The 21,268-nt window shown below is 43.3% G+C and overlaps 2 protein-coding genes across 4 annotated transcripts in view; both read right to left on the bottom strand.

The window, feature by feature from the left end:
* The window catches only part of SCAI (suppressor of cancer cell invasion), a 33,344-nt gene extending 13,415 nt beyond the window's left edge, over positions 1 to 19,929 (bottom strand). For 2 of the 3 annotated variants that reach the window (XM_051637011.1, XM_051637012.1), the window contains exons 1-9: positions 13,914 to 14,127; positions 12,140 to 12,271; positions 6,903 to 6,998; positions 6,182 to 6,268; positions 5,514 to 5,612; positions 4,126 to 4,222; positions 2,615 to 2,713; positions 1,370 to 1,522; positions 459 to 560 (exon numbers count right to left, since the gene is read on the bottom strand). In XM_051637011.1, the coding sequence (XP_051492971.1) occupies positions 459 to 560; positions 1,370 to 1,522; positions 2,615 to 2,713; positions 4,126 to 4,222; positions 5,514 to 5,612; positions 6,182 to 6,268; positions 6,903 to 6,998; positions 12,140 to 12,271; positions 13,914 to 14,035 (987 nt within the window). In that variant the 5' untranslated portion in view covers positions 14,036 to 14,127. Of the gene's footprint in view, positions 1 to 458; positions 561 to 1,369; positions 1,523 to 2,614; positions 2,714 to 4,125; positions 4,223 to 5,513; positions 5,613 to 6,181; positions 6,269 to 6,902; positions 6,999 to 12,139; positions 12,272 to 13,913; positions 14,128 to 19,884 lie in introns of those variants that run through there. The other variant, XM_051637013.1, reaches the window with a different exon arrangement.
* The window catches only part of GOLGA1 (golgin A1), a 74,742-nt gene that overhangs the window by 34,156 nt on the left and 19,318 nt on the right, over positions 1 to 21,268 (bottom strand). The window lies entirely within an intron of this gene.

The raw sequence follows: 21,268 nt of genomic DNA, 5'->3' as shown, positions 1-21,268 counted from the left end.
ATAAAACATGTCTATGCTTTCTCTGAAAGGGATATTTAACTTTCAGATGACTTGCAAGCTGGTGAACTTATGTGGCTGTATGACTGCTGGAGTGAAGACAAAGGAAGGGGGAGTCTACATGGACAAGGCCAGGCAGGGCTTTCCTTCAGAAGTACCTTGGCTAGACCCATGCAAAACAGCTGTGAAATGTTGCCCAAATATTAGTTTCTGCCATTTTTTCACTATTGAAGGTTTGCTAAGGAGAAAAAAGTGGAAAAAAACCCAAAAAACCCCTCAAAAATTACTTAGCTACAACTCCACTGGTTTGAGCTACTCTTCACTAACCTCTACTAGGAGCTACACCAGCTTTACTAACCTGCTCTGCACGGTTACAGTATCACCATTGTACAAGAATACACAATTTAGCACAAAACAAGACTAAGATCTGTTGCCAGGTTTGTCACTGAAATGGAACTTACCTGCATTCCAGGTTTGTTCATTTGTGATGCTAAATTCATTGGTTCCCTTTCAAGAGCTTGTAGCATTCGGAACATATCAATTGTTAATTCACTGAACTTGACCTGCAAAGGAGTCAAAACAGTTTATTCTGCCAGACAGAGAATAAACAGTATTTCTTTGAAATTACCCAGGTAAGACATCCAATTGCATACCAGACAGACCATTTCTGCCTCTCAGGGGTCTGTTAGTATAATCTTTGAATCTCTAAAGACCTGTGAATTACTTTTATAAGGGCTCACAGAGGACAAAGTCTATTTATTATGGGTCTACCAGGCCAGTTCACTGTAGTGCAGACCCCTACAGACTTTTCTGGGGTGTTTACAAACCAAGTACTGGAACCACTAGGTATATCAATTTAGACAAAATCTGAAAAAGAGGCACAGACTGTAGTCGAGACACAACTGCCTTGCATACCTGAAAAAGAGCTCAGAGAGAAGTCATGAACGACTTCACTATTATCATAATCTAAAAAACTAGATCTTGAATGTCTTTTGAAAACCCCTCCTGCTGCAACTGAAGCTGTGACAAGCTGGAGCATGTCACCTGAAAGCCCAAGTCAAGCTTTTTCTAGACATACCCCAGAGGCCTCTCCTGCTTCTATGTTAAGAACAATCCAGTGTATGAAAACCAGCTGTAGCTATTTAATGGACATGATGAACACAAGCAATAAGAAGTCAGTACCACAGGTCTAATATCTAACATTTCATTTTCAGCTCTTGTTTCCGAGACCCTCTTCTTGCTGCCACCGCAAATATCACAATCAGATGTTCGCCTCTATTGCAATCTCTGTTGTAGGATCAGAAGGGAAAGGAGCACAGGGGAAAGGACTGACTCCAAAGATACAAACCCATGTCCCTGCAATTTCTTTTACCTGGTTGTTGCAGTTCCCAATAATCAGCGCATCTGCAAGAGCAAGTTGTCCCACTATCATTCCCTGCTCCAGCAACGGAGCTCCTGTTTCAGAAAGCCTGTTAGAGGTGATTACAATGGTGTTGTCATCATTTAAAACCATGACAGGGTCTGCCTACAAAAAGCAACCAGAATAAATCAGGAATTCAAGAAAACGTACAGATTTGCAGTCAGAGAGAAGTCCAAAGGTCTCGTCACTTGCAGAAAATGTTTCATAATTGAGGCAGATTTTTTAATTGTATTTGGCATAGATGTATTTGTATATTTGTGTGCAGGGTACAGAACAACACTGTGCAACCTGGAAAGCAACAGCTCTGAGGGACTGCAAGCAAATACACAGTACAACCACATGAAGGCACAGCAGAGAAACAAACCTCCTCCAAATGACACAAACTCCACCTCAGCTTTTCTATACCCAAGGAACCAAATGTCATCAATGACCTCACAAAATTCACACAGAATAAACTAAATGTTCCTGCAGCACAGACAAATCTTGCACTATTTTAGTTCACTTTCCCTTTCTAGAAATAAACAGCAAAGGAGATGAGCAAAGGATGCTGCTGCCATCCATTATGGCAATATTTAAATAAACACTCCTGTTACTTAGTGACATCTTGTCCAAGAGCAGGAAAGCAGAAGACTGTCTCATTTGATGGCATAAAAAATGTATTTTCCTTCTAACAAACTTCAGAAGGTGGTGACAAGACAACTATGCCGAGAGCCTCTCAGTGAACTGCCATGCTTACACCATGTTTTCCATCACACACAGCTTCTACATTGCCAGAGTCATGGAGGACTCCAACAAAGTGCACTGTGAAACACCCTCAAAACATCAGCACGTGGGACTGGCTTCCACAGCAACAGAACTGGAGTTGGCAGTTTCTCCAAAATATTGACCATAACTGCTGCATTTTCAATTCCACCATTTTCTGAACACCAAGAGCAAAAATAAGGTGACAGAGTGTATCTCAGCCTCAAGCTGCTGTCTCCAACATGTTGTCTGACCATGTCTGACTCCACAAATGCTTCAATGGCTGCCACTGGTACAGTCTCCAGAATGCGTTTCAGTGACTGGACTGGACAGGAACACTGTCCCTGCACGTGCCAGACCTGCCTACCATGGAGATGGTGATACAGGAACACTTCAGTGAACAAGTCAGAAAATTTTGCTTTTAAACTAACAAATAGAAGTGGATGGTATTCTCACCTCAATAAATGCTGCCACTTCCTGAAGAACCAGGTTCCACTCCACCTGATCTTCAGTATTAAAACGATGAGTGTAGTCTTCAATTTCATCTGACAGCTCCTGATGTAAAAAGTTCTAAGTCAGACACAGTCACTTCTTAAACTGAGAGCTTAGCAGACAGCCAGCAACATTACAATTTGGTTAGCTGTGCTGGCCTTTACGAATAATTATTAAAAAAAAATAAAAATTACTTGGGAACATATGCAGCACATTTATGACTAAGATGCCAGCCAGAATGTGTTCCTTCAGGAGACAGAATGCCAATGCTACACTGAGTTTTGGCAATGCAAAGTGGCTTTTAAAGTAGGTCCAAATGTAAAGAATATCTGGAGTTTAGTATAACTACCTCACTCACATAAAGCTACGTCACTGGTTACTCCCATAAGCCATGGGCATCAAGGACTCAAATTCCAGCTTACAAGTAACTTCAAATACGATGATGAAGCACCTGATATGGCTTCTTTAGCTGCTACTAGCAAGTCAAGTCAGCTCAGACACAAGGACAGCAATGCAACCTACACAGAACTGTCCATCAGAAGCTGGTTGTAGCTGGGTTGTCTGAGGGGCCTGGGCTGCACACACTGCCAGGAGAAGCTGCTCCTTTTTGTAGTTAAAGGAGATCTCCCCATCTAGGCTGTAGATCCTGGAGTGTCTTCACTTGGTGTTCAAACAATGCTAACAAATAATTTGAGCTTAAAAGTGTCATCATTCAATGTCTAAGTCACCAAAGACATTCAATAGGTTGGCTGTTAGATATACTAGAAAAGCAACAATCAACATGGTCTTGTAGGTGTGTACTTCATGTACAAAGACTTGTGTTTAGAGGCACACAGGGCTTTACTCCCACAGCAGAGGAGAGGCATATGCAGATCCAGCCTCTCCAATTTCATCCTAATATCTACATCATTTAGCAAGCTTTAATTTTGATGGATCTCTGGAAGGTGCAGAAGTATTCAGGATGAGTTCTAGACATGGGACAGAGTAATAGCAGTTTGAAAGGGAAGAGAAATAAGCTCAGCATCAAGTCAGAAGACACTGGCTTTCCAAGCAACAGTGTGTCATGAAGACTTGCTGGGGGAGATTCTACCCATGTCTTAAATCCATTACAGGAATGAAGATGTAATCAGAGTTACCAGATGATTGCCACATTTTCAGATTAATAACATATATCTAACCCTTTCTTCTTAAATACCTATGTACATTTGTGAAGTTTTTCTCTAGCCAAGGATTCACATTTTACTGAATCTTTCCATAGCTCTAGCCATATTAATCCTTCCTTCTGTGGCATCCAACAGCACAATCAATTAAATGAAAAAAATAAAGTTATGCTGCAGCAGAAGCTAACATCATAGATCAAATGAGTGATATTACAACTGAAATAAACTGTATTGTGGACTCCTTAATTAGGAAAAAAGCCCTGAAGAACCAGCAACCTCCCACCCCTTAGCACCTCCATCCTCATTTTAACATACCTTCACAAGGTCCTTTACAACATCCATTTTGTTGAGCAAGAGACAAACCACTATAAACCTTGCATAGTAACGAAGCTTCTTAACCACTAATTCAGGCCTAAACACAACAACAAAAACATCACAGCCACATCTGAGATTAAAGTAGAACACAGGTATGCAACAGGGGCAAGGGAAAGGAGGAGTCTAAGACCAAAGCAAGGCTGAACACTCTGCAGAGTTCTAATTTAATTCATGGGGAGATCAACAGCTACCTGGCTGCTTAGAGGCTTATTTAAAACTGAGTAGAGGGACATAAACTGTACATCAAAAAAGTCACAGCCTCCCTCCTCCCCACAGTCTCCTTCCATGGTAACAGGCATGGGAGTCAGAGGTAACTGCTGACTCTTCAAGCTGTTTGACAGTTCACGGGCACCATCTGACCCCACTGCACCACACAGCTGGCTCACAGGGCACCCACCTGGGACAACTCACAGATCTGCAAGTCAGCATAGCCCATAATTACTCATCCATTTCTAAAATCACAGCATCTAGAAACCTGCTTGGTCAACCCTACCTTGTCTGAAAAAGCTCAAGCACTCAGACTGGAACGGAGAGATTTTTAAGAGACGAGATCAACAGGCATCAGAACAGAGCAGGGAAACCTTCATCTTCCTGTGGCACAGAGGTGCCTTTAGGCACCAGCAAGGCTAGAGACATGCAATCCTTAAACACTTGGCAGGAAACCCTCTAACTCACCTTCTGCATTTATCTTGATGACTTCAGATAACTTCTTCTTTCACTTTACTTTGATTTACTAGGTTTACTAGCTGGTCTGTAAGATCAGGATCCAGAACTGAGGTCTCTACCTGTTGTTATTTGTATCTCTGTCTTGGCAGGCAGTGTGATCTCTGGACTGCACAAGCCAGCCCTGCTCTGAGTGTGTCTTCCCAGTGTAGTGTCATCGAGGAAGTTATTATGCCTCTTGAAGCTTCTGGACCTTGCCCCAGTCAGTTACATGAGGCTGTTCTACTGCAGTACTAAATGATGCCCCCCTAAAAAGCCTGATTAGAACCAAACAGGTTCCTCTGCTTCAACCCAACTGACTTGTCTTCCAGCTACAGCATACTGGGTCCCAGCACTGACACTGCTTAAGACTTAAAATAAAACTTTGGGGCTAATAGCTTCCTAGCCAGAACCAGATAATAGAATATTCCTCCAGTCATACAGCAAAGTTTTTATTTATACTGATGTTCTTAATCATGGCAGGAGGATTTAAAGAAACTTCCTTCAACAACACAGATGTTTATCCCAGTCATGCTCCTGCAGTTTATGCGTATTTGCTGGTTTCATACACTGGTTCATTTGCTGGTTCTAGTCTTAAAAAAACAAAGGCATTCATTGAGACATACCTGTCTTCTTTGTTGACTTGGGAGTAGTATGATCTCTGCCTAATGGCTGAATAGAAGGAGAAGGCTTCATTGAGATAGCTGGTTTCTGAAGTGCGCAAGCTGCAGAGCAAGAGTCAGATTAGCTGACTGCTTCAGATAGAAGCCCACATCCAACTCTCCCTTCCTGCCCCCTCAACCACTTCCTGCTTCAATGGCAAAATTCCCTCCTCAGGTAACACTGTGTGAAAGCCAGACTCATTCTTTGTGCCTGCTGGGAGGAAAGATTTCAGAGTTTGGATTCCATTTCAGATAGCAATCCAATCTGCCCATCTTGCACCCATCTGAACAGGTGACAGGTTAACTGAAAAGTTTAAAGGAACATTAAGCTCCCAAACTTGTAAACCACACTTCTGCACAGGAGTCAAATGTAGCACACATGGAAGACTTAGAGACACTCTGGAGTAGGGGTAAGTCCTCAGGCAGGACCAGTGTGGCTCACAATGTGGTACTGGACTCACGGGTGCCCTTCTCTGCAGCACCTCACACAGTCCCCAGGGCCTTCTCATCAGGAACGGGCACCATGACTCGGCTGAGAGGTTCATTTCTCCTGACTGAGTACCCAGATGTTTGGCAGGGAGCTGCCACTAGCATTGCATTCCCCTACGGAATCGTCTTCTGTGCTTACTTACTAATAATGGTAGTAGAGCTGCCCAATCTTGGAAGCAATTTCCCCAATTTGCCACCGCTTCAACCCATACCGATTGTCCAATACTTGTCTATTTCACAAGAGAGAAAAGAAAGATTAAAAGGCATTCCAGAATTCCTCAGAACATCACATCACACAAGACAAAGAACCATTGCAGGGCCAAACTCAGCTCTCGTTCCTGGTGTGGCATTCCCAGTAGCAGCTCCTCGTGGAGCCAGCAGCACTGCATGTGAAAACCAGAACAAGGGCCCTTTCTCTTGCATAAGTTTGCGAGAGTGAAACGTAAGTATGTTCACAAAATACACACACCAAAAGGTCACAGCTTCCCAGGAGAACACTCAGACTACACAGCCAATGAAAGGTGTGAAAGAGCAGAGCCCACACTGCAGCAAGAGCTTCACACCGCTCCAGATGGGCTCTGCACTGCAGGAGCCACCAGCTCAGCTTCTCCTTGCTAAGATATTAAAGCAACACACATTCAATTAGAGCAAAAGGTTTTGTTTAAAAAAAAAAAAAAAAATCACACTGAAAATGCTGCAACGTTTTAATTCATTAGCGTGTGAGCACTACAGGAAGTGACTATTCCCTCCCTTCATGCTTGAATAACCCAGTGAAAGCTCCATCTTAGCTGGGGCCCCTGGGCACACCAGGGACTGAAGCTGCACTTAAACCCACGCAACAGCCTGCCCCCTGCATTCCCTTACCGGTGCTGCTGCTGAAACTTCCAGAGTTTGGTGTAAACATCAAATGTTCGCCCAAAATAGGACTGCCACTGCTTTTGCCCATACTGAGGTAAATCCCTGCAACAGATACGACAGACACTGAGTTAGGGAGTAGATTCCAGTCAGCACAGGGAAAGCAGCATACTTCTGTCCACGGCAGTGTCACCATCCTTCGGAAGCCACATCATGTTCTCTGGAGGAGTAAGAAAAGCAAAGCAGTATATTACAATTTCCAGAGCAGCCTACTGGTTTATTTCTGTTAACTCCAAGTGCTTTCACAGCACCCCAAGTAGAAAAGGAAATTAAAATTCCTTTACTTGTCAGTCAACTGCACTTCACACACAGCTTGAAGGGACCTAGCTTAGTTACTAGATGTAAAATGAATCTGTTATCAGCAATGACTCCTACCAGCCTGGAAAACCATTACAGTACATGTTGCTGCTATTCCATGAGGATGACAAGGAATCTGGGCAGGATTAAAACAAAAACAAAACAAAAAAATCCCCTCAAACTTGCAACTGGCTGCTCAGCACCTTGGATTATACTTTGGTGTAGCAAGGGGTAAACAGGAGTATAAGCATGTGCTTCAGGGCACCAACAGCTTCATCCAAATACAGCTTGATGCCAACACATGCAAATTTAAAGCACTTACTGCAAAGAATGATTCACCACTTCCTATTTTGTAATAGATGTAAACCCTCTAGCTAAACAAAGGAGGATGCCCAGCCACATGCCTAAGATATATTGCAGGTTTTTATACAGCAAAAGGTAGTGTTGAATTTAATTAGCACATCCACAAGTCTCAATGTTAAAAAGTGAATACAAACACAAAACAACACTCAAACTGGTAATTAAAAAATAATGAAAACCCAAGTTCCCTGGTGCTAACTTGAAGAATGACTGAATTAGTACATTTCCTCATGGAACCTGAGCAGTTGTACATTGGGCTTTCCAGGCCAAGTTGCTTCGGACATTTGAGCAAAGGTCTGACATCAGGAAATGAGAAAACACCCTTCTTCTCTTAAACACCAAGAAGTATAAGCATGAAAGAAGAAATAAGCAGGTAACTACTTGCTGCTCACACTCAAGCACTGATCCCTCATCATGAGCTAACGCACCCATCACACCTCACTGCCTCCTTCCTTCGTGCACCCCTGCACCCCAACCTGCCCCTTCCTCGCCCAGCCTAAGCACCCCCATCACATCCAGTCCTGCGCTGCTTTAGGTGTGAACCCAGCAGAATCAGGGGCGTTTCAAGAAGCCGGTGAGCACAGAGGACTCGTGCTGGGCGCCTGCTGCCCACGGCCCCCGCTGGGTGTCCACACACACGTCTCCCCAGCCTAATTGCAGCTGGCAGAGCCGCGCAACGCCCCGCGCCTCCCCGGGGAACGGGAGAGGTCTCCATGGAAACAGACAGCAGCACTTGTTCTTTTGATAGTATTCTGACATGGCTGTAATAAAACTTCATTTATGACAATACATCGCCATGGTTTCACCACAGATTTCTTGCTTACACGAGCTGCTGGTGCTGCCATCCATTTGCTGCTTTGTGCTCTGAACATCACGCGCGTTGCTCCCACATATCGAGAAAATGGATGCACGAGCAAGAGGGCATTTAGTGCAGGTTTTTTAATGGGACCAGAAGATCTGCATGATTCCGTGAGAAACAGCCCGAAAGAATGCTAAAGACTGGGTTGATCGTGGAGTGATTAATACAGCTCCTCTCACTGAAGGAGACCGGGAAGATAGGATCCAGAAGCAAGGACACACCCAACTGGAGAGCAAAACACCTACACTACTGCAAGGCATTTTGCTACTTCCAGATCTACAGAAGGCTACTAGAGCAATATGAAAAGAAAAAGGCAAGAGCCTGCTCTTCCTCCAGGGTCTCCAGGCAGGGGCAGGGACACTCACTCCTGCTGTCACCGTCACAGTCAGTGTTACAGGAGGGAGGAAGTGGCAGCAAGAAGCAGCCCAGATGCAGAGGAGGGAGTGGATATGTTTTGATTTAGAACATTTCTGTCCAGACAAGGAAGACAGTTCCACAGTTCACTACAATAGCCTCCAATAACAAGTGGAGACTGTTTCCAATTTCTTGGCTATTGAAACATTCCAAACTGGACATGAAGACACAAATGCAGATGTTCTAAAAGGATGGGTTTCTCACTCTGGGCACAGAAGGCTGGTTCCTTTGCCACATGAGAGTGGCTGCTGGATAAATTCCATAGAATTTTATTTAATTCTTGCTGTATAGTCTCAGCAAAGACCAGCACTACTTGATTAATTTTCTGTCAGTAGTTCATTTCAGCCATGCTGTTGGCAGATGCCTGTTGGCTGCAAACCAAGCAAAGGTGCTGAGGTTTGTTTGGCCATCACCACATGGAAGTTGTCACAGAGGGACAACCTCCAGAGACATAAAGATGTTGAGAACATCCCAGGGACTCAGCAGTACACTTCAAAAAGGAAGATTACAATAACTGTGAGTTTAATATTCAAAGCTTTAAATACATTCACAGCTTTGACAGGTGATAAAAAAGACAATTTCCTTTTATGTTCATAGGTTTGTAGTAATTACAGGCAGGGCACAGCCTGCAGCACCACCTGAAGCTGACAGGGTCCTGATGTTTCTGAATCAGCAGCAGCATGGAGCAAAACTAAGAGGTTCAACATGCATCTTACTAGAAGTCTACAAAACAAGTTATTAAATCCCATCAACTCCTTCCAGGAAAGGACAGCAGTCATGATTCTTGCAGCCTGCACAATAAGCAACGAGACCTTATAATCTGGGAACATATGTTTGTGGAAAGTCTCTTAATTTCTTCAAGTTTTAACCTTCTCCGTGATACTGAACAGATTTTAAGCACTTTTTAACATTAACAAAGAATAATAACTGGTTAACAGTACACCATGAAAAACAGATTCCTAACATGCTCCTTCTTTCAGCCTTTTTCCAAGAAAAAAGCCAGTGGGAGTGGGGAAAGGAGAGAAGAGAGCAACTGGAACACACCTCATTAGCAGCTGTCTCTAACTTACAGCTCATGGTGTTCAAAAAGGGAGTATAGAGACTAGAAAGACAACCTCCCCTCTAAGTTATTCTAGCAGGCTTGCCCACCAAAGGATGGCATCACTGGAAGTGCAAGCATGAAGCATACTTTGGAGCAGCAACCTTGGCAGATCATCATATGTTTTCCTCAAATGCTGTATTTGGCATCTGTATTGGGAAGAGAGGAAGGAAATGCTACTGAAACAAAGACGTGGCAGGCTGAGCCCCTGCATTTTTGGCAGCAGCAATGGCTAAGCAGCTGCCAACACAGCCATAGGCTCCATTTCCTGTAGCTGAAGTGCCCAGAGGAGGTTTCAGGAGGGAAATCACTGCTCTCCTCTCCCTCCATCACTTCTTTTCCATGAAACATGGTAGGGAAAAGAGAATGGCATAAGACAACAGCAAAGACTATCACTGTCTTCAAAACAGAAGGCAGGCACACACCAAATGCATTTATTATGCTTGAGGAAAAAGGAAGCAACTGGGCTAAGAATTAGGATACTTGCCAAGTCACTTCCAGGTGAGCTACCCAGAAGAGAACAAGCACTAACAGAGAAGACAGAGAATTACAACACTGCTTTATCCAGTCATTATGTCCATAGGAATCACAGGCCTTACATGTGAAATGATGGTTAAGTCCAGTGCAAGAAGCAACTACATTCGTTGTGTCAAGTTCCAGCAAGGCCAGAGGCAGTTCCAGTATGTTCCTGTTTTCACACAGCAGAGCCAGCTGCTCAAGCCCATCTCTCTTTTTTTATTGCCCAAATTTAATCCAAAGGTATTTTCCATTTTCTTTTTATCTAGCTGGATAACAAGGTTTATTTTTGGCAAAGTACCATGGATACACATGGAAACTACATTGCTCATCTGGAAAACTGATAGAAGTCCTAACTCCCTCCATGCCCAAGGGGAGAGCCAGAATGGCTGCAGGTATGCTGCACCTCTGGGATCTGAACTTCACCATCACACATCCAGACATGAACTGTATTAGTTTGCACTCTCCAGTGACTTGGGCCAAAATTTCAAGCAAGCTGTATCAGAAAGTCAACATAAAGGCATATATGGTTCTGGAAATCCTGGCCTCAAGAGCTCAGCCCTTTTCTTGTAAACTCTTTTTCATGGGGTGCTGAACACAATCACTGAGAACTCCTTGCCTCTCCTGCCCATTTATCATTCAGATATTGGAGCACAAACTGTTTGTTTTGGATTTGGTAATCAACTTCTAAAGCACATGAAAGGATTATCAATAGCAAGGGGCAGGGGGGGAGGAATTAAAACCATCTTTGCTAACCATCTGTGTTTGAGTAACAGCAGCTATATGGGCCCAAACATACAGTATTACTCAGAGATCAGTAAGAGCCTGAACTGCCAACAAGATATGAGCCGAAAACCATGTTGCTTAAGAGACTCTACAGCAAAGCCTAGAAATGGAACAGCTCATGAATACATCATCTTTAACTCAGCAGATATTGACACAAACAGGATGCCTGTATCACTGTCCAAACACCATTTTCCTTGAACTCCCTTTATTCTTATTCCCGTCCTTATTGGCATTGACAAAACAGCTGGGCTTTCTAGATATTACTGCAGATGTTTTGTAGATAAATGTAGATTTTACCTTTCTTCACAGTTCAGATCAAACATTTTGTTTCACCAGACACATACAGGCTATGGTTTGATGTTTCTCTTTACCTCTTCCTAAATTTCTTCCCAAAAAGTATTCCCTCCTCCCCTTTCCTCACACCTAGGCCAATCCTTATCTGGGTTTTTTTGGTACAGAGACTGTGGGGTTTGGATCTGCAGGCTGTCGACTGTAGGCAGCCACACCAATCATTAGGGTGCACTTCATACAAACACTTCAGAATGCATCCTATTCTTTTCACAGAATTTCCAACTTCCAGCTTACTGTGTAGCGATGTGACCAAGACATTCAGCTCACCTCTCTCGCTTTTCCATCCCTGCTGTCTCACCAGAAATGTGTCAACCTCTATTCCTACACACATTCTTACACACATGGTCCAAAACTACGCATACATGGGTGCACATTGTTCTCTCCTAAACAAACTTAATGAGTTTGAGCCCAAAATGTGTATTGTACAACTGACTTCAGCCTCACTCACAGTACAGTGTATGTTCCAATGTTTATCTGAAGGAACACTGTCAAAAATGCACTAACCTTAAGCCATTGAAGAGCTGTTTAGATTTATCCAGTAAGTAGCAAAAGTCTGTCACTGTTTTCCTCTCTGCTTGAGGAATATCATCTTCAGCTCCTCCTGATGACATGATTTCTTTTAGGGCAAACTCAGTTCTATGAAGAAGAAAACAGCCATATTACTCAAAATGGGGACTATTATGAACTCATCCAGATTAGCTGCACTTACAGTTCCATGGGGATGAGAACAAAGAACATGCAATTTCCCACAGGTTACTCGTCTCAAGACTCATTAAAAATAACATCTGAGAATCAAAGCATGGGAATGATTATTGCACAATGCACTAGTTAACAGAGCAAAATTTAAAATAAGTGATACAAGAGTCATAACATGAAACAACTCTGAGGACTGTATTCACAAACACAGAACTGCCAACCAAAGGACTGTAACACAAGCAGTACTTGGGTTTCACAATTGGACAAAGAAATCCTCTCTGTTTGCCTTTCTGCAGAGGTGTTTATCCTGCAGCTGTATTTGGAGAGACCAGCCTCACTTCTGTTCACGTTTCATTTCCTTCTGCAGAAAACTGTAGCTCACTAGTTCCTATTGCTAAAACAGCCATTTTAGACAGAAAGCTAAAAATTCTCCTGCTTTCTCTCTACTTCCTCATGACTGTTTAATTCCATGGTTTGTGCTGCCCACAATTATACCTGCAGACCTATTTTTAATGTTCATATGAACGTCATTTTGTACAGTAATGACTGAACAAAAACCTTATATATAACAGATAAACCTAGTCTTGAGTAAGTAAGGGAATATGAAAGCCTATAAAGGCAGAGTGGCTTTTAAAATCTTACTTGTAACATACATAGTTGTAAAATTTTGATCATCCAAAGGTGAGCTACAGATTTCTCAGCAGCAGCAGCAACAAAACATGCTCCTCTGAAAATGGCTGCCAGGTCTGTGGCTCTTCTGTGCTAAGAATTATAGTGCAAGATAAACATACCTCTAACTGGGCAAATGCAGAGCTTTTACATTCAGCAACTTCTCCACTGGCTCTGGTAAGCACTTTTGTTAAGCAACAAGTTTCCATTTGTGCAGAAGCTCTGTTTGGATGCTATTTGCATAAATAATTACCCACAAGTCCCAATTCAAGCCAGGAAATGGCAAAGCTAACTCCTTACAGTCATTGGAAAGAACCCAGAAGCACCTTTTGTCAATTGTCAGGAAAAGCCTTCATAATAACCAAACAGGCTTTAGACATACTTCCCTGAACAAATATTTCATGCCTACCAAATGCAGAAGAAATTGATAGTTGCCCCCAGCTTTTGGGGAGAAGTTAGTGGGCACATCCTGCCAACCCAGCAGTCCCAGATCTCCCAGTTTAGGCAAGGTGCAGCACACTTTCACTGCCTGTTACACAATCATCTGACAGTGCAGTAGGGCACTAATGGAAGGACATGGTGAGCACTGCACAGACCACTGACTGAGGAGTTCCAGAAAAAGCTAGGAAGCATCTACTTTTTGTCAGGTAATTGCAATATGGGTGCCAGACAGGAAAAGGCAGTTCAAAACACACCAACCAGATGTCAAAAGCTGGTGGCATGAGCCTGGCAAGCAGGACATGAACACTGTGAAGGAGCAGGCTGTGTCTGAAATCTCTTAACATCTACATTCACACAGCATGGAACACACAACACCACCAACGTATGAAATAATAGTGAACACAGAGCTAAAAAATGGATGTCAGAAGCAGCCAGGAGGTGACTGAGGAACGTGAAGGAAGAGGGACAGTACCCCAGGTCCTGTGTGCTCTGCAGAAAGGGTGACCTAAATCCTGCAGCGAGGCCCCTGGGCTGGGCAGTGCTCCCCCGTGGCACCAGGCACTCTGCAGCACCTTCAGATACATTTGCACACATTCAGGAGCTTGCTTGGATTGCAAAGTATGTTTCACAGTCTGTACATCACGCCTTTCATTTAATGGTAAAGTCAATTCCATTCTCTGCTACCCCTGAGTTACACTACCCAGCCACCCCAAGTGCCATGACCCACAGTTTATGTCACCTAAGCAGATGATGACCACAAGTGTGGGATGCTCCCTGTGTTCCAGGGAAGGGCATTATCCCAGCACAGCCAGCAGCACAAGGATGGTGAGAAACAGGACAGGACAAAGAAAACCTAGCTGGTATCAGAATTCAACACTGTAAAGCACTGTCACTGCCTGTGGCCAGAGCAGTGGCTTAAAGCAAATGTATGTACTGAAGTCATGAAGGTGCTGCAGCTCCTGCTGGGGTGGGCTGTGCAGGTGGTCCCTAAAAGGAGGCCAGCAGGAAGAATAAAGGAAATCTGTTGCAAATGGCAAAATTTTCACTGATCTTCTGCTAAAACATCTAAGTTTGTTCAGTATTTTAATTTCCATTCAAACCAACACTCAGAAATAGGATATTGATACAAAAAGACCAAAATACAGCTATTAGCAGTCAACTAAAAAAACTCATTAAGGTAGTTGCTGCCATGAAAACATCCCTACCACTCCAACCTTCCAAGTATGCCTTCTACCTGGTTCTGATCTGGATTCCCATATGTATTTCATATGATATAAAAGAAAGACTTGATGTTAGTTCCAGAATAAAACACTCAATGCATACTTTCATCAGCATGCTTTGATTTACACATTTAATGCTTATTCTAAAGAAGGCTTTGAACAGAACTCTCTACAAAGAACTTGAAAAACTGCCCTGTATCATCTTCTGCAAAAACTACATCTGCCAGATTTTCAGACATGCTTAACCGAACTTTATTGTTTGACAAATGTTTTGATGGTATCCTTCTCATGCACCTAAACAGCAAGACAGAGGCAGAAATTAATCTCATTTTCTACTGACACTTTTAGAAGGAGGGAAGTGACCAGAAGACACTTGATCTAACACATCACAATGAATGGAGAAGACTCTGGGTGCTTATGAAAATCTATTCCATTAGTACATAATAAATTAAACACAGAAGCCTCAACAAGCCCTTTTTGTTTCTGGGTTGTTTTATAATAAAACAGCTACATCACAGTTAAAAGTAGAATGAAATGAAACCTTAGTTACCCACACAATTATGAAACTCTCTCTGTTCCTAACGACCCAAAGATGCAAGCACAATTGCCTGTGGGACAGAACAGACACAACAGACATAGCACCTCTGGGATGACAGAACGAGTCCGCTCCAAATAATCCACTTTGGACAGTAACAATGGATGAGCTCAAGTTTCAGTCTCTTGCAGGATAATTAAAGGCATGTTCTGGCCCTGCCACACTCTGCACTCAGAAAACAGGAGTACTTCTAAACCATCCAGTGTATATGGTATAGCGGAAAGTCCTATTGAAAATCCTTGTTATGGTTTGAGAGCACAATTCCTGCTCAGAATGGACTGGTTTCTTACTGTGTGTCAACGTTAACTTCATGACAATTATAGAATAACACCATCCAGATAATACATTACAAAAATATTCAGATTTAATCACATGGTGGGCAAACAGAGTCTTCCTTCTAGGAAAAAATAATCAGGAAAAGAAAAAAGGGATTCAACCAAAAAAGAAATAAAAGCAGTAAAGAATTAAGCAGAGTAGTAATATGCGTGACAATTTCCGCCGTGAGACATCTTTAGAAAAGCTGGCAGAAAGTAACTCTTCTGCAGATCCTAAATTTAAAGCAGCATTTTGGTTACAGACAGGAGCCTGGTGTCACTCAGCCACACAGCACATGCCTGAATATGAAGGAAAGATGAGAAGGGAAGATGGAAAGAAAAAGGACAACAGAAGCTGTTAAATGATAGGTGAAGCTGGCTCTTCCAACTGACAGAGAAGGAAAACAAAATTAGGTATCTCATGCATGGTTTCGGCTCATCATGCTCCAGAGGGCATGGTATTTGGTGTTGTACAAAGAAATAACTACTCCCACGAGCAGCTCGGGAAAGGAGGAGGTCTTCCCTGCACTAAGGACTGTGTTGTAATGCAGCAGCATTACAGACAGGAGAAAGGATTATTATTAGAAACAGCAAGTGGGCACAGCAAAGGGAAGAATATAGCTACTGACATCGCCCTTTCCTCAGGGACTGCTGAGCTCCAAATGAAAAATATAAATAAAATGCAACCAGTTCATATCCACAATGGGGACCTCTTTTCTTTGATACTAGAAGCAACCCCACAGCTCTGTGCTCCTCTTCTGCAAAAACAATTCTCCTAGTTCTGACAGCCCAGCTACACCAGAAATACCACGTACTTAATTTTTTTTCTTGTGTTTGATACTTTTTTCTTTATTTCCTGCAAAAGAAGCTGTTGGGCTGTTGTGAATGACTTGGGTTTTTTTCTTTTTTTTCATGTAGCACACATTAAAAACATGATCTCCAGAGTCTGCAACAGGAGACACTGAAACATTGACATGAAAGACTGTTAAATAAGTCAGAAAATGATGAATTCCGGCAGAACTTCTTATTCTCTCAAAGATTTTGCCAAGTACTCAGGCCATACAAGGCAGAAAAACTGTGCTAGCCAAGCACTGCATTTCGCCTGCCAGGTTCTTTCCAGCACACTCTCAGAACACCCAATTCCAGGTTTCCTTAGGACAATACATTAATGGATTTTACACATTTATCCCACTGCAGCACCCAGGACAGAGGAGCTTACAGGAACCCAGAGGGATGGCAAGACTATGCAAAGCAGCTGGAGCTGAAAGGCAGGAGAGGTATGGGAAACGGATGAAGGTTTCATGCTGCCAGCCACTACTTTTAAAGTTATGTGTCACTTATATTAAAAACCTTTCCACTTTCCTGTGGTTTGCTGTCTTTTGGCTAAGGTTTTCCAGGCTCAGCTAGAAGGGAAGAAGAGTGCTGAACTCAACAGTGTGCACAACCTGTTCTAGTGGGAGATGTCCCTGCCCATGCAGGGCAGTTGGATCTAGATGATCTTTAAGGTCCCTTCCAACCCTATGCATTCTGTGATTCTGTTACTATTACTACAAGGTTTTTAGTAAAAGTTGGAACCAAACACAGACATTTCTCATCCCAACCACTGTTCACCTCAGGGCACAGCTGCACTGCAGTAGCTGCAGCTCTCCCAGATGGACCCAGCTCCTCTCCCAGGGCTGTCCTGGCCGCTGCAGGAGGCAGCTGGGCACGGGCTGAGCACACCCCAGGAGGGCCAGAGAGCAGCACCCAGGGCTGCCCACACAACACCCAGATGGTTCTGTACCCTCACTGCTGGAGAAACACACACACAGAATGCACAATGAAAATCACTTGGGCAGAGCCCAGGCTTTACATTTTTTTCCTTTGAACACCAACAAAAAGCAATGTACAATATAACTGAAGGAAGAGAAACTTCAGCTGATAACTCTCTGCCTGGATGTTTGCTTATTCCAAAGGGGCACTCAGGAGAAATGCATGAACCAGGAGGGTGAAAAACTATTTTGTAAACAAATTTCAGTGAGGCTGACTGAAGATCACCTGCAAATGCAACTAATTCTACTTGCCAAGAGAGTTATTTTTCCTACTAAACTTTTCCAGTTTTACAACTAACTCGCAGAAGCAGCAGTACTACCTCTAAAGATTAGGCAAGAGGGAAGACATTTTGTGAAAAATAATAGAAACATACAAGACCAACTGAGCCTGTGAGCCTGGACCACACATTTATGCATGAACAGCCACCCTCTGGTCCCCAGGGACCACCTGCAGCCCTGCTGCTCTGTCCCTGCCACCACCACAACCCCGCTCTCCAGCCCAGCCAAGGGAACCGCTCCAGCAATCCCAGAGCTCCACACAGCCTGCCTGCCCTGATGCCTCCTGCAGAAGGGAACTCTTTTCTGTCTGTCCGTCCCTTTAACAGATGCAACAAACAAGTCCCTGTCCTCCAACCTGGAGTTTTGTAAACGTTTCTGGCTTGATAATCTCTAAAGATTAGACTTTCCTCCCTGCAGCAGCACTGGTTACATTGGACAAGCGATTTAAAAGTTGCTAGAAAAAGAAGAAAAAAAGAGGAAGCCTGACTGTGCATTTGCACACACATTGTTTCCTATAAAGGGGAAAGGAGAGGGAAGGGGATGTATAAGAGGAGACAAAACCACACAGGCACAATTCTCCAGACACACACTGCTAAAGCACCTGCAGGCACCAGACAGCAGGTACTCACAGCTACACAAGCATTTTACTTTCTTACTGCAAATGGAAAGTTTAATACTTTCACATGAGTGTGTAGTTCATTCCTCAGCATATCAGAAGATTTGCAAACACTGTCTTGTACTAAGACCCCAGAGTTAATGTGAGCTGCCACCTTTGCATTGCTTTGGACATCTCAGCAGGAACAGTCTCAACTTCCTGCAGTGAAACAGCCAAAGCCACAAACTCGACTCCATCCCCAGTCAAATGAGTTTGACTGTCCAGCATGTCATGTCAGTCCTATTATGTTACCTTCAAATAAGTGCTCAGTCCACAGAACCAGACTTCTCACTTGGTTTACAAGTCTTTACAAATCCTTGTGTTGCTCAAAGCACACCTGTCTGTACCAGAGCTGCAGCTTTGCCATCCCAGGACGCAGAGCTGCTTGTTAACACCACAGCACGGAAACACTCTTATCCCTTCTTGTTGTCCCTTCCCGCCTTCCACACCAAGATCACCCAAAGCCACACCAGAAGACTCTTCTAAACTCACTATGGGCGGCCTCACTCTAAATACAAGAGACATGGTATCACCATGGGATGCACATGGCCTTTTTCAATTACCTTTAGAACACAAAACTTTTGCTTTTCTTTATATTTCTGCCACTGACAATTTGTTCCACCTTTGTCCATCCTGCACCCTGTGATCCCTTTCACTGCAGTTCATTACCTTCTTTGTATAGGATGGAACAAAGGACAAGGGCTAAAAATGTCATCACAGTTGGGCCTCTGCTCTTCTACTGACTTAACTGGTTTGCTGCTAAAAATGAGCTCAAACTCAAAGTCAGTCAGAGGCAGTTTCTGGGTCATCAGAGTCCAGGAATCACTAGAACATAGTTTAGAAGCAATGTGGAAGAGGATGCAAGTGTTTCCTTATATTCAAATAATGAATCTGTAGTGGTGCTTGCACACCACCTACATGGTACTCACTAGTCATCTGCATTGTATGAAAGTGCAATAGAAAAAAGAACATCAGGCTAACCCACTCTTGGCAGGGGTGGGAGGGGAAGTGAGACAGAAAAACACCATCAGCTGCTGCAGGCTGAGCTGTGTGTATTTACATTTCACAAGCTAAAATATTTAGTGGTTTATTTACACACAATGTTTTGGAGCAGCTAAAATGGCAGTTGTGTTTTATCTTGATTTTGTGGCAATGCATATAAGCCACAAAATCATGGGAAGAGTCTGCAAATGAGATATGAACCTGGTACATCCGGAAAAGCATGTCAGCCACTGTGAGAAGGCAGAGAGATTTTGGAAGGGCAGGCACAACAAGGGTTGAAATGCACTAGTTACAACAAGACACCAAAATACAACCCAGGGACTCTAAAGCCACAGCCAAGTCACAATACAATGGCTTAGGCTGCAGGAATGGCACATCCCAGGTCACTCTCCCAGCAAAGTCAACCTACAGCAAGGCTCAGCAAGGCCTGGGCTCTGCCTGGGCTGCCCCTCCATGTTAGAGTGAGGAGGGAACTGCAGGCAGCTCCATTTTATGCACATGCGATGGCAAGACGCCAACACAACTGTTGACTGAGCCAATGTGGGCCCCCTTGAACTAAGCCCTCACCTCGAGCCGGGCGGAAAAGCACACGCCTCTCTCATCTGAGCAGCCAAGTTCCTGAAAAGCAGAGTTAAAAGATGGATCTTTCTTTCTTTTCTTTCCTTCCCTCTTTCTCTTCTTTCTTCCTTCCTTTCAGCAGAAAAAAACTGATGTTTTAACTCTTCAGTATACATTCATTAATTCAAAACTGAACAGTTGCTATACAATGTAGCTTAATGTTAATGTGATGGAGGGACTTCTTTTTACTATGAAGGGACTTCAAATTATGTATTAGATGGCCCAAATGGCAGTTCAGGCTGGCATCCGATCTGGAGGGCAGCTATCAGCACACTTCAGTATCCTCAGCCAAGGTGTCCATGGCTGCTTTCCAACTGGAACCTTACTCCCACATAAGAGAATGCAATACAAGCTAGGGAAAGCTTTTTGATCCATTCTATTCACTTCTCCCCTCCAAGCCAGCATTTGGTGGTAAGCCCTCAGCAAGCTCAGGAATTGCAGAGAGCATCATCACTCTGGGAATTCACCTTCCTGAGCAGGAACTGCTCCTGAACCATTCCTCTGCCACACAGCAGAGAAATCCCTCTGCTGACTTCTGCTTTAATTATATTTTAAAAATTCAGCTTCTAGTCTGTGTGCCACTATAATAATAGCAATAATTAAAAATACTTCAAACGATAAGTCCTCTAAACCTGCTGTTCCATCCAGGCTTTCTGGCATTGCACACTTCCTTTCTTGACTGACTTCCTCAGGGATCCAGACTGATGGTTATTTTATTCTATTCTATTCCTGTTGCAGGGCTGTACTGCACTCTCTCAACACATGTAAACTGCTAGGTAATATTTGTGTTGGCAAGTAACTTACATATTTTATAGAAACAGACCTCTGTTTGACCCTCCAAGCAGCTCCCACACACGATTTGGCCCACTCCTTCAAACTGTCTCCTGCTGCAAACATGTACCCCATTCCATACCTCTGCTTCTTGCCTGTTTAAAATACACACATCCAGAACAAAGCTTATGGGCATAAAGAGAGCAAATGAATGCCTCTATGCAAAAATACCAAAGAAAATTATTATAAAAACCTGCATGTATATGTCCTGGCTTTCCTTCTACAAAGGTTGCTCCAACTGAACATTTCTATGAAACAAACTATGAAAAGTTCAGTGAAAAAAAAACGCATCAACACGCAGATTGCTGTGACCAGACTGACAGCTGTACCATGTTCTGGGGGGCTGATGGAGGGTATGAGGTTGTTTTGTTTAAAATACAGTTATATTTTAGGTATTTAGGCAGTAGCATCAGCTCAGAATAGACCTTCACACCAGAACCCTCCCTTGCCCAAAGCACAGGGTGCAGAATAAAAGATAAGCTAACAAAGTAATGTGTCCAGG

The sequence above is a fragment of the Apus apus genome, chromosome 19 (assembly GCF_020740795.1).
Source record: "Apus apus isolate bApuApu2 chromosome 19, bApuApu2.pri.cur, whole genome shotgun sequence".
Lineage (NCBI taxonomy): Eukaryota > Metazoa > Chordata > Aves > Apodiformes > Apodidae > Apus > Apus apus.
This window is presented reverse-complemented; position numbering and strand designations above follow the sequence as displayed.